At 42.5% G+C, this 12,619-nt stretch overlaps 2 protein-coding genes across 3 annotated transcripts in view; one reads left to right on the top strand and one right to left on the bottom strand.

Moving 5' to 3' along the window:
- Nucleotides 1-12,619, top strand: part of DOCK1 (dedicator of cytokinesis 1) — a 277,666-nt gene that overhangs the window by 104,787 nt on the left and 160,260 nt on the right. The window lies entirely within an intron of this gene.
- INSYN2A (inhibitory synaptic factor 2A) overlaps nucleotides 1-12,619 on the bottom strand; it is a 41,502-nt gene that overhangs the window by 10,701 nt on the left and 18,182 nt on the right. The window contains exon 3 of the mRNA XM_054637086.2: nucleotides 1,702-1,773. Within this exon, the coding sequence (XP_054493061.1) occupies nucleotides 1,702-1,773 (72 nt within the window). The remainder of the gene's footprint in view (nucleotides 1-1,701; nucleotides 1,774-12,619) is intronic.

The raw sequence follows: 12,619 nt of genomic DNA, 5'->3' as shown, positions 1-12,619 counted from the left end.
AGGGATTCCAGGTGGGAAATGGGCAGCAGGATCGGCCCAAAGGAATTCCAGGTGAGAGTGGGCAGCAGGACCTGCCTAAAGCATTCCAGGTGGGGATGGGCAGCAGGATCTGCCCAAAGGGATTCCAGGTGAGAGTTGGCAGCAGGACCTGCCCAAAGGGATCCCAGCTGGGAATGGGCAGCAGGAGCTGCCCAAGGGGATCCCAGGTGGGAAATGGGCATCAGGACCCAAAGGTCAAAGGGATTCCAGCTGGGAATGGGCATCAGGATCTGCCAAAGGGATTCCAGCTGGGAATGGGCAGCAGGACCTGCCTTCTCTCAGTAGGAAAACTCTCCTAATTTGCTTTTCCAGGTTTTATTCCCATTGAATGTAAGAATGGAAGCTGAAAGTTTCCTTAACTTGGAATCCACTGAGTAGAAATGAAGATTTGCAAAAATGTCTTAATTGGGTTTTTTCCTAGCTAATGGAACAAGGAGCAATCCCTGCTGGAGTTGTGCTGTGCTGTGCCTCCAGGCTGCTCTGGGGCAGGAATTGCACAGGAAAAGGGAGGCACAGGAGGCTTTGGGTGTTCCTGTGCTTCTGAACTTGGCTGCAGAGGAGGAACAAGACATGAATTGGTTTCTGCCCCTGCACAGAGCCCTGTTGTGGTCGGTTGTAAAGTGGAGCTGAAGGTTTCCATCCTTTTCTCCTTTTTTTCTGTGCAGTGAAGAGAAAATTCATAAATAAATAGCTCCAGCTGTTCTGCCTAAAGCTGGCTGAGCAGAGAATTAAGGAGTGAGGGGGGAAGTCCTACACTGGTGCCTTCATTTGAGTTTCTGTCTCCACTGGAATTGGCATCTTGTGCATTTTCATTTGTGCTGCACTGCCTGATCTGCTGAAACCCTGAGCCATGTTTGCTTTCACCTCCCCTGCTAACAGCCAGGTGGATTTTTGGGACTCCAGAGAAGGAGGACAATGAAGCTGTCAGGGTGAAACATTGTCAGCCTCATGATGGCTTTGCCTCATGCCCAGTGCCTGTTATTCCTTCACTGGATGTGCCAAAAAACCCCAAACTGGGTGGGAATGTCACTTTATAAAATCAGAAATTTAAATGGTTTGTGTTGGGATGGATTTTAAAGCTCATCTCATTCCAACCCCTGGGCAGGGACACTTTCACTATCCCAGGCTGCTCCAGCCTGGCCTTGGGCACTGCCAGGGATCCAGGGGCAGCCCCAGCCTCTCTGGGAATTCCATCCCAGCTCTTCCCACCCTCCCAGGGAACAATTCCTTCCCAAAATCCCATCTCTCCCTGATTTTACTCTAAAGCTGTAGATGGGATCTGTATCTGGTTCTCTTTGCTTTACAAACCCTCTCTCCAAGTGACTTCCCAAGTCCAGTTGTTATTGCCATAAAAATAAATCACAGGTAGGTACAGAAGTTTATGAAAGTAAAATTGAAGTTGACTTGCAGGTCAGAAAATGAGAAATACCTGCAGCAATTTAAAAATAAAGCTCACACCTTGTGGCACCTCCCATCCCACAGCTGTGCCCACAATAATCTCTTTGTGATTTACCCTTCCACAGGTGCTGAATTTTATGACTTTAGTGGAGTTTAAAGTAGTTTTGTTGATTGGAACATCAAGGCCAGTTGCTGAGCCTGCATTAGTGACTGAATCTTTGCTTTTTCCCAGGGAAAAATGGGAATATTGGTATTTTAACCCACCTGTAGATAATACATGCACTGTTCCTGCACGTGTCACAATTGGCCGTGTCCTGGCCGGTCCGATAGGAAAGCCTGCAAAGACAAGAACGTGGCATCAGTAAAAAAGTTACTTATTTTAACAAGTTTTGGCCTTCCATGACCATTTTCATAATAATCAGATTTTCAGGATTATTTTTCACCTTGAATATTGAATATAAAAATCCAAACGTTAGGAAAACAGCACCAAAAATTCAGTTTAAATTAAGAAATTACTTCTTTGGGGTGGATTAATATTTTCTCCACTTTCACTCTGCCCAAACTCTGAGCATTAAGCAATAAACCAAAACACAAAATCCATTCTATCAGGAGGGGAGTGTACAGACTAAAATAATGCAAAATAAGATCTGTTTAGGAATTTTTGTGCCTCTCAGGGAGGTCTGAAGATTTGTTGTAGGGATGTTTATGTGTTAAAAGGAAGAAAATGCCTTTGAAATGACATTTCCTGTGCTCCCTTAGCCTGCAGCTGTGCTTTGTCACACTCTGGTTTGAAGTCTCTTGCAGCAGTGACTTCTTATTTACCTGTGCTTGTCTCTGCCTTGGTCACTTCTAATTAAAAAGGGGTTTTTAAGGTATGCAGGTACTATTTAATACATAGAAATTTCATGAAAATAAATATATTTCGTTAAAATAGAACAGTTGCCTATGAACATGAATGTTCTGGCATGCAGATGAGTTTAAAATGAAAATTGTCAGTTCAATATTTGTGCATTGGTACTTGGATTTTTCTTTGTAAAATCACAAATTTAGACTCTTTTGAAGTTAATTTCAGTTTGTTACATGCAAACAAGTGCTGGCAGCATTTCTTCAAAGTTGTTTTTAGAAGAAGTGGGGAAATAATTTGTCCAGGGAACTTTGGAGATGTGGAAAATAGCCCCAAGTCAGGATTCCTTCAGGGAATGAGGCTCTGCAGTTCAGCTGATTGACCTCCAATTATTCAGGGCTGCTTTGCTTTAACCAGGGGCATCTCTGCCCCTTCCCTGCCCTTGCAGGGACAGAGCTCCTCTGCTGCCCTGACAATGAGCAAAAATGAAAAATCCAGCATTTGAAGGAAAAAAAAAAGGCTTAATTTTTTACTGAGCACATATCCAGCCTATGTAATATCAAGTGTTAATGGGAAATTCTGCACCAACTGTTTGGTGTGCCTGTGCCCAGGATGGAAAATCAGCATTTCTGAGGTGCTGCAGGCTGTTTGTGTAGCTCAGAGAACGATCAGCTGGGCCTGTGTCACTTTTCTTTATGGTTTTAAGGATTAACAGTGGCTGGGGTGGTGGCACCAGCCACAGGCTCTGGGTCTGTGGGTGCAGCTCCTGGCACTGTGGTGGCACCAACAGAAGTTCATGAGAGGGTGAATCTGCTTTTTTAAGACTTTTTTTTTTCCTTCTAAAAGCCAAATGCAATGTGGAGTTCTTGCTGTTCTCGATGGTGGTTGTTACTTGGCCTCAAAATTGCTTTTTAATCAGAGGAATATGCTCAGATTACCAACACTGCTGATTTTTAACATCACACAAAAGCCACATCATGGAACCATGGAATGGTTTGGGTGGGATTTTAAATTCAATCCATGGCAGGGACACCTCCCACTGTCCCAGGTGCTCCCAGCCCCAGTGTCCAGCCTGGCCTTGGGCACTGCCAGGGATCCAGGGCAGCCACAGCTGCTCTGGGAATTCTATCCCAGCCCCTTCCCACCCTCCCAGGGAGGAATTCCTTCCCAATATCCCATCCAACCCTGTTATCATTTTCCCAACCTGGAAAATGAAATTTGAGATAAATTTAGGGTAGGAGGTAATATAAAAGTGGATTTTTATTGAAGGCTTTCAGGGACAGTTATGGAAAGATGCCTACAAAAGTGTACCCTCCCAGTGGTGAGTACATTTTTTATAAGTTTTAAGAAATTAACATAATTGATGAATGTGCTAATTAGGAGGACAGGAGGTGGTGCAATTTCCTCTGGGTTAGGTCCCTTTTCTGGAGTTAGGCACTAAGCTGTACTTTGTCCATGAAATTTATCTTGAGGAGTTGTTCTCAGCCTTGGTAATCAGGGAGAACCAACCTAGGGTAGGGGTCTTGTGTTTCTCAGGGTTTGGAGTTCTGGAATTTGTGCTGGTTTTTGTCTGGGGAAAAGTCACAGAAAGTTATTGGGAAAATTAGCTATTAATATGTTACAGAACTCCAAGTATATATGCAGAGAATACAGAGGACATATAAAAGGAAAAAAGGCAAAAACCAGAAGGACATCAAATTCACTCTCCTTCAGGTGTGCAGAGGAATTCACACAAAGCAAAATGTCCATTTGCTGTGCTCCTCCTTATGGGAAAAACTTCATTCCTGGTTTTTATTTGCTCTTATCCTCTCTATGAGAAGCAATTCCTGATTTTCATTTCCCCTCTTCAGATCTTTCAGAAGCTGACATTCAAATTGTCCCTAATATGAACCTGAGACTTGTAAAACGTTTTTTTTTTCCAAGCTATTGATCAGTTCCTAAAAGCTTTAACTAAAGATACAACGTTTAAAATCTAGAGATGAGTTGGGGAAGGCCTTTATTTACTGAGGACATAAAGAAGAGTCAATAGCTGCTTTCAGAGGGATGTGGCTTTGCTCTTTATAGGTAAAGCCATAAACACCCTGTGCTGGTGCCAGCTTGGTTTGGTTTTTTTAAGTTGTTTTCCAGTTGGAACATTTTCATTCATCTTTGTAGCCCTGCAATCAGCTGGAACTGGATGATCTTTAAGGTTTTCCCAACCCAAACCATTCTATGATTTGATGGTCTTTAAATGCATAATAATTCTAGATTTCCACATGTTTAAAAGCATATTTGCTGGTGTAAGGCTGACTTGTTAAGCTGATGAAAATGAATACTTACATCCTTGGATGTAATTATTTAAAAATGAGATGATTTTTGGATGATGAGTTTGAAATCCTGATCTCTCAACTGCCACATTCAGCTGTGCTTGGTTTTAGCATCTTTGCCATTCTCAGTCTTCACTGGTTTTAGTGATATATTCATTTTCTAGTTGGATTTAATTCTTGATTAAATTTTCTTAAAGCAGTTTTTCCTTAATGAGTATTTTTAGTTTTCAGGGATGATTTTTGCATATTTTCTATTATTTCCTTCTTTGAGTGATCCTGTTAGAATTCCCTGAAAGCCCCAAGAACACTCCATGGTGTCCCAGTGTTTGCTTTCCATCTGTCACTTTCAGAGCTCTTTAGCCAGGACTGAATTATATGAGTGTTACAACAGTGTAAATTCAATTATTTCTATAAAAATTAAACTCCTCATGAAAGAATTTTGTTGCTGATACCTCAGGGCTTTGGACTTGCACTTGCTTGTTTTCACATAATTATCTACACAAACACTTGCATGGAATTTGTCTCCTTCACTCCAGCAAGGGTTTCACTACTGGCACAGCATTGCCATGCAGGTTTTAGGCAGTGAAGTTGATTTTCAGTGCAGACTTCCTGAAAAACAGAGTTTCCATCAGTTTTGGAATGATGTGAGAGCAGAGTCTGGGTACCAGGAGAAGGAGAGCAGAGTTCTGGGTGATGATGCTTTCCTTGTGCCATGCAGTGTTTGAGTAAGCTGCTTTTTTTCCTTCCTCCTAAAAACAATGTGGAAAGTATTCCCATGTAGGAGAGAGACCAAAACTTTGTCCTTCTTTACTAAACCAGTTGTTATTTTTGGTAAAAATCAATTCTTTAAATGTCAAGTCTTTCACAAGGCAAAGTTTCCTACAGAAAATCTGTCACCTTTTTGTAGAAATGGAAGTTGGCTTTGGCCTGGTGGGGCTCCCAGGGGTTATTCCTGGATTTTCAGCCTATTTTGGATGTGATTGTTCTGATGTCCACTGAGGAGGAGACACTGCTCCAGAGCTTCACCCTTTTAACCTTAAATCCTCTATTTTCTGTTTGCATCTGGATGTGCAGAGCTTGGGCAGGCCCTGGAATGCCAGAACCCCAGACTGGTTTGGGTTGGAAGGGACCTTCAATCCCACAAAATTCCATGGGCAGGGACACCTCCCACTACCCCAGGGTCCTCCAAGCCCTGTCCAACCTGGCCTCAAAGGTCCTGGAGCAAGGATGGATGTAGGTGAGCTCAGTTTCTCTGTCTGCATCTCTCCTTGGAAAGGAGATCTCATCTCCAGTTTTTCACACATTTTTCCATATTATTTTCAGGAGACTTTCATTTCCTGTCAGGTTAATATTTTTTTTTTTTTAGCATTCTGGGTACAACCTGAGCTTAACCTCAATTAACACTCCCAAGTATTAAAATATCATAATGAAGAGCAACCATTTTGCTGACATGGGCTGGCAGGAACTAAGAATAGGCTGCAATTTTCAGAGCAGCCTAAGGGGATTACACTCTCTAAATCCCTGTGAAACACACAATTTGTCAATTTGTGCACCTGCTGGAGGCTTTTTTTAAAAAATACCAACTTCAACATCAAAATCTTTGCATTTGTATATTTTTTTTTGCTTGTATAAATTAGAGAGACCCTCTTGAGCTGGGAGAGGGAAGCTTAGATCTATGTATGCTGATTTTTTTTTAAATGAGCATCTATTAAAACCAAAGAAAAAACTCCTAGAGATGATTTAGAAGGATTGATCTATTGGATCTGGAGTCCCCTAATGGCAGGATTTTCCAGAAGTGGCTGTGATGGGTACAGAGCAGCATGATCTTGATGTTCCTCACACTTTTGATGGATTATTACCAGCAAGGAAGATGAACAGACTTCAAGAATTTTTTTTTTGGTTGATGTTTGTTATTTAAATATAGTGAAACAAATGATCTTAGGCAGGCAGTGGGCCTTTGAAGTGTGTTTGATGTGACAGTTCTGGCCTTGCTCAGAGGAAGTGCAGGCCCTGCTTCTCCTCAAGTCCTTGTATTAATTGGAGTTGTTTTATTATTTCCTAGAGCTGCTGAGAGAACTCATTACACAGCTGGTTAAACCTTCTGATCCCAGAATCCCAGAGTGGTTTGGCTTGGAAAGGAGCTTAAAACCCACCCATGGGAACCCTTCCACCCCCTGCCATGGGAGCACCTTCCACAGACCAGGTTGATTTAAGCCCCATCCCACCTGGCCTAACATTGCCCATCTTTACAGGAAAATGCTTTAAAAATCAACAGTTGGACGGAGAACTTCTCAAAATCTTTGTTTCCTACTTTAAAGTATTACAGAACTGATAATTTCAGTAACTGTGCTTCAAGAGAAAATTGGAATTATTGCTACAAACATGATCTGCCTTTTGGCAAAATAAAATGACTCCACTTTGTCACGAGAGCTTTAGTTGTCCTTATGACTTGAGCAAGTCATTTTTCAGCCATGTAAAATGCAGAAAAATCTCTTGTATATCTTCTGCATCTTATTTTAGGTTAAAATAAATCCTGCTTAGCCCTAGAGGTTTATTCTGCCCTAGGAAAGCTTTACCACTTTAGTTCAATGGGAAACTCATACAAATGTATTTGTATATCAGCAAAATCAGGTTTTTAGTGGATGAAAATCTCCAGTTCCTTTAAGAACTTCAGATTCTGCTCCCAGACCAGGTCTGGGCAGGTCTAAACCACCTTGGGCCAGCCTTTGGCTCCTGTAAGGGTGTTTTGAAAAATCACTTTCAAAGTAGAAAAATTGTTTTAACCTTTTTGCTGCTGTGTTTTCCTGAAGTTGATAATTACCAATTAGCAGTTTGCATTTAGAGAGGGTAAAAATGAGCATGGATGTTGTGCTTTGAGGAATTACCTTGAGGCTCTTCTGGATGCAAACATGGATTTGCTCCATGTGTTTCAGGGTCTGGTGTGCTTGGGTTATTTTTGGTTTCCCTCCTAACGATTTTTTTATTTTCCATGGTTTTGTTGAGTCTGTTTTTCCTCTTTCCCTCTGTTTTGTTTTCCCACTCAGAGATCACACAGGTCTAAGTGATCCCAGCTTTGTGCTGCTGGCTGGTTTCCTAACTAAGGATTAACTAAACCTTACTGAAAACAGTTTTCCTCTCTCCAAAGCTCGTCCCATTCCACCCCCAGCCCTGGACAGGGACAATTTCCACAATCCCAGGCTGCTCCAAACCCCATCCACCCTGACATTCCCACACTGAACACTCTTCTCTCTCTTCTTATTTCAAGGTTGATATTTCTGATCTGGCTTCTGAAAAAAATCCTTTGCCACGTAGAGAAAGTCAGTGGTGAGATTTTTCAGGCTCTCTCCAAGACAGTGGTTTGTCTTTTGCTGCATCCTGACAGTTGGAAGCAGATGACTAATTTGCTTTTTGAGGTATTTGCACTGTGGGCGTACGGCACGACTCCCACGACAGCAATTCAAGAGCTTTCACCCTGTAAATACATTTTCTATTATACTCAGGTTAGTCAGGGAGTGTTGTTTTTTTTGTTTTTTTTTAATAACTATATATTTTAATAGGACTGTTGTTTTTTTTTTTTAAATAAAAAATACAGTGAGGACAAAGAGAATTAAAATGTATTTCAAGTGAAATCACAAAATCTTATAGGAATTAGGTGTGTGCAAGGTCAAACATCTCTCCTGAATATTTGTGCCTTTGTTGTCTCATCAGAAGAACCAGGAGGATAATTAAAATGTCAGCTCCTGGTGTTAATAGCCATTCAGGGAATTTGCTCTGGTGGAGCAGCAGCTGCACTGCTGGTGGGTAATTTTTGGGCCAGGCACTTCCCAGGTTGTCTGGAGCACATTCCAGTAGTGAGGCTGAGATGAGCTCTGTCCCTTCATCCCAAATCTCTCCCTGTTGTGGTTTCCCCCCGAGGGAGGATTCAGGACTGAATCTGGGCTTTTTACCTGGATCTGGGGTCGTTGCCTGGAGCCTCCTGAGCCAGCAGCTCATCATCAGATCTGCTGCACCCACCCATCCTTTCCTGCAGCCTCAAGTGTTCCTCTTCCCACTTCCCACTGCTCTTCCACACCCAAATCCATGGGATTTTATATTTAATTTTGTGTGTGTGACTTTTGGGAGCAGCTGAGGTGATGTGTTAGATGGTGGAAATCCTTGTGCCCTCACAGCTCCTGCTGCTCCCACCCTGAGCTGAGGAGCTCCTGCTGCTGCAACACAACCCCTGGGATTCTGCTTGGCTTGGACTTCTGAACTGAGGCTGCTCCCAGGAATTGTTCCTATAAAGGAGGGAAGATGGGAGAAGTCAAAATCTGTGCTATTATTTCATCATTTTGCTGTGATTGAGATTTCAGTGCAAGCTCAAATACCCTTTGTGCATTATATCTCTAAGCCTACATTGGCTTCAAATAATAACTGCATCAGCCAGGCTTGTTTAAAATTCCAAACGTTGTGCAGCAGCATAGAATTAAAAGAGGGAGGAGAATTGCTGGCCACTGCTCCTGGTGTTTGTGAGGAGCCAGTGCTTGGTGTTCCAGGAAGGCCTGGACGTGGCACTCAGGGCTCTGGGCTGGTGACAAGGTGGGGATCAGGCACAGGTTGGACTTGATGGTTTTGGAGATCTTTTCCCACCTAAATGGTTCTGGGATTCTGTACTTGCAAGAAGGACGGGAAAATGTATGGAGATAAAACCAAAAACCAGCAGGAAGGATCATGGAAGTGCTGAACTCTGCCTGTTGCAGCCTGAGCAGGTCCCAGTACTTTGTGTTTTCTCATTTCCTTGGATAATGGGAATTCGAGGAGAACTCACAGACCAGGAGTGTGGCAGTTGCTTGAGTTTTGTCCACAGTTCCAGGTGCCATCTCTGGGATTTCTTTGGAGCTTGTGTGGATGACAATAAAGTAAACAAATCTCTGATTTATCAAAGAAATGAGCTAACTGACTCCAGGTTCAAACATTCCAGAGGGTAAACTTCCTTTCTAATTCCAAAATACCTCTGCTGGCCTCCTGAGGAGTTACTGGACCACACACAGCTGTGGTTTTAAAATGAAAAAAGGTTGATGGGATAGGAAATTGTTCCCTGGGATGGGAAGGAATTGTTCCCTGTGAGGCCCTGCCCAGAGAAGCTTTGGCTGCCTCTGGATCCCTAGAAGTGCCCAAGGCCAGGCTGGACAGGGCTTGGAGGGGATAATGGAAGGTGTCCCTGCCCATGGCAGGGGTGGAATGGGGTGGTCTTGAAGGTCCTTCAAGCATTCTGGGATTCTCTGACACTGGAATTGAGGGGAAAAAATCCCAGTGTTCCCCCATAGAGTTGTGTCTGTCCTCTTCTGGTTGGCTCATGCAGTGAGTAATGGGATAGAGATCATCCCCATCATCATCCTATGAGGAAAAGAGGTCCAAACACAGAAACAGAATTTCAGCTTTCCTTGGAATGACAGGTTTCCTTCCTGGTTGACCTGGAGCACGGATCCCTCCATGACATGCAAAAGCCATCACAACAGAGCATCACAAAAAGCTCAGAATTGGCCCAGTTTCACTGGAGTGTTTTACTAACTACTGTTTATCGTGGAAAAAATGGTTCCATGGCAGGGAATTGCTCATCCATCTTCAAAATCCCTCTGTTTGGCAAAGCTCAAAGCAAAAGCTGTAAGAGCTGTGGGGCAGTGTGGACAGCTGAGTTTTAGGTGTTTTCAGGTGTGAGTGAGAGCAGTTCCACCAGAGACCCAGAGGTGGGGTCAGGGAGGATGGACACTCCTCACTTCAGGTTTCCTCAGGCCACAGATCCCAGGATGTGTGAGCTGGGAGGGACCTTAAAGATTATCCCATTCCAAGCCCCAGGTACCTGTATCAAGGTCTCCATCATCTCCCAGTTCTTCACCTTCACTTTCCTAAATGTGCTACTCAGGAGCTTTTTTAAGCCTGTCCCAAATCTGGAACCTGGGGTACCTGGAGCCTCTGCAGTTTAAAAACAAAGCCACCCCCATCTTCAGACAAGTCTTTTTGCTCTTCTTTTTGCCATTTTTCCTCAGTCAGGATAAGAGATAATTGTACCTTTGTGCAAGCACGGGCTCAGAAGGAGGTGTCAATTAGAAATCAGTTGTTTCATCTCCTGGTGAAGGAACAGCAGTGAAAAATTTAACACTCTAAAGCTCATTTTGGTCCCATTTTTACAGGCTCGTGGCTCTGCATTCTGATACTGCCAACAGCCAAACTGCAGTTATTAAAGGATTATTCTAATTGTGCAAACTTCATAATTCCTTACCTTCAATCATTCTCTTTTTTTTTAAAAAGCAGACTGATTTAGGAGGGAAACTCTCCTTGCAGGTGTGTGATTTGGGCAGCTTGGTGACATTGGGAAGCTTCTGATCCATGCTAATTCCTATGGATATGTTTAGCAATAATATTGTTTGCTTACACTTTTTGTTTTAGTCTTTCATTAATAGACTGCATCAGTTTTTTCCAGATTTGAATTGTGGGGATTTGCTTTTATTGGCCTTTGTGTCCCTGCAGCCAATCTGCTGGAGAAGTCCTGAACCTTAATTTCACTTTGAAGCTGCTGATCCTGGGCTGGAACAGGGAGGTGTGGTGGGGAATGACATTTCTTCTTGGTTTTAAAGTCCAGTGAATAGCAACCAGATAGAAATCAAATTATTTTTCTCAGTAGTTCAAATACATTTCCATTAAATTCTGCCCATACAGTATGTGCAGATAAAAAGCTGGACTATATTAGCAAAATAAGTTCTATTTTCTGAGATTCAGAACATTCCTAGTGGCATTTTGGGGGAGAAAACAGAGCATTAATACCAAGTAACTTTGCTAAAAAGATGATTCCTTTTTTCTAATGTTTATTCCACCTTCTGGTTGCTGTTAAGTGTTCACTTTTCCCTTTTTTTCCCCCCTTATTTCCTTGCTGAAAGCCTCCCACCACCGTATTCCTCACAAAGGATTGATAGAAAGTGGCTCTGACAGCAGGGTTATTGAAGAGCTCTCTGTCTGCAATGTTGTAGTACCCAGAAACTCTGAATTATTACACATTAATGTTCCAGGATGGCTGGGAACTGGGAGACTTTGCCCCTTTTATCCACTCTGCCAATCTGACCTGAAACTTGGATTATCAGCCCCAGAATAAATGTGTCCAGCTCGAATGAAAAATCCTATCAAAAATATAAATCTCATCCCTGTGAAAGTGTGCTCTGAGATACTCCTGGTACCTGCCTTTGGACATCCAACTCCAGACAGGTGTTAGGGAGCTAATTCAGAAAAAAAAAAGGAATTTGAAGTTAAAAGCAATTGGAATTTGAGGTTAAATTAAAATTGAAGTTTAAAAATGGAATTTAATGTTAAAAAGAAATGGAATCTGAGGTTTAAAAAAAGGAATTTGAGGTTAAAAAGAAATGGAGTTTGAGGTTAAAAATAAATGGAATTTGATGTTAAAAAAACCAGAATTTGAGGTTAAAAAAATAGAGTTTGAGGTTAAAGAAAAAAGGAATTTGAGGTTAAACCTTAGGTGATGATGGATTTTTTACCTTCAGTGATAGTAGATATTTCAGTGGCACTCTTATCAGCTTTCATTGGTTGGTTGGTTTGGGATTTTTTATGTAAGAGAATTTTAGATAAGAGGGGTCAAGGGGATCCCATGGACTGGCAGCAGATACTGGAATAACCTCCATGGGATTTTGGGATATAATGGAATAGTTCCAGTGCTGAGGGTGTCAGTGTGGGCCTGCTCTGCTCCAGCTGGGCTTGGGGGAGCATGAAAGGGCTGGTTCAGAGCTTAGAAAACCAAATTTCTTATGCTGAGGGCAGGTAAATGAACCTTTGGTGTCTTTGTACTGCTCCTGCTTTGGGTTGAGTGAGCAGCACTCAACCATCACTGGCCCAAGGATCACAAGGTCCACAAAACTCTGATTTGTGCAAAATTACTCCTTTTCCTTGGCTAAGGAAGGTGCATCCAAAGAGATCCCCTGGCTCTGCCTCAGGAAGGTGAAATGCTACATTTTCCAAGGTGTTTGGGAATGATCTGTAAATGATGCAA

The sequence above is a fragment of the Agelaius phoeniceus genome, chromosome 9 (genome assembly GCF_051311805.1).
Source record: "Agelaius phoeniceus isolate bAgePho1 chromosome 9, bAgePho1.hap1, whole genome shotgun sequence".
Classification (NCBI taxonomy): Eukaryota; Metazoa; Chordata; class Aves; order Passeriformes; family Icteridae; genus Agelaius; species Agelaius phoeniceus.
Note: the sequence above shows the minus strand (reverse complement) of the source record. Positions and strands in the feature narration are given on the sequence as shown.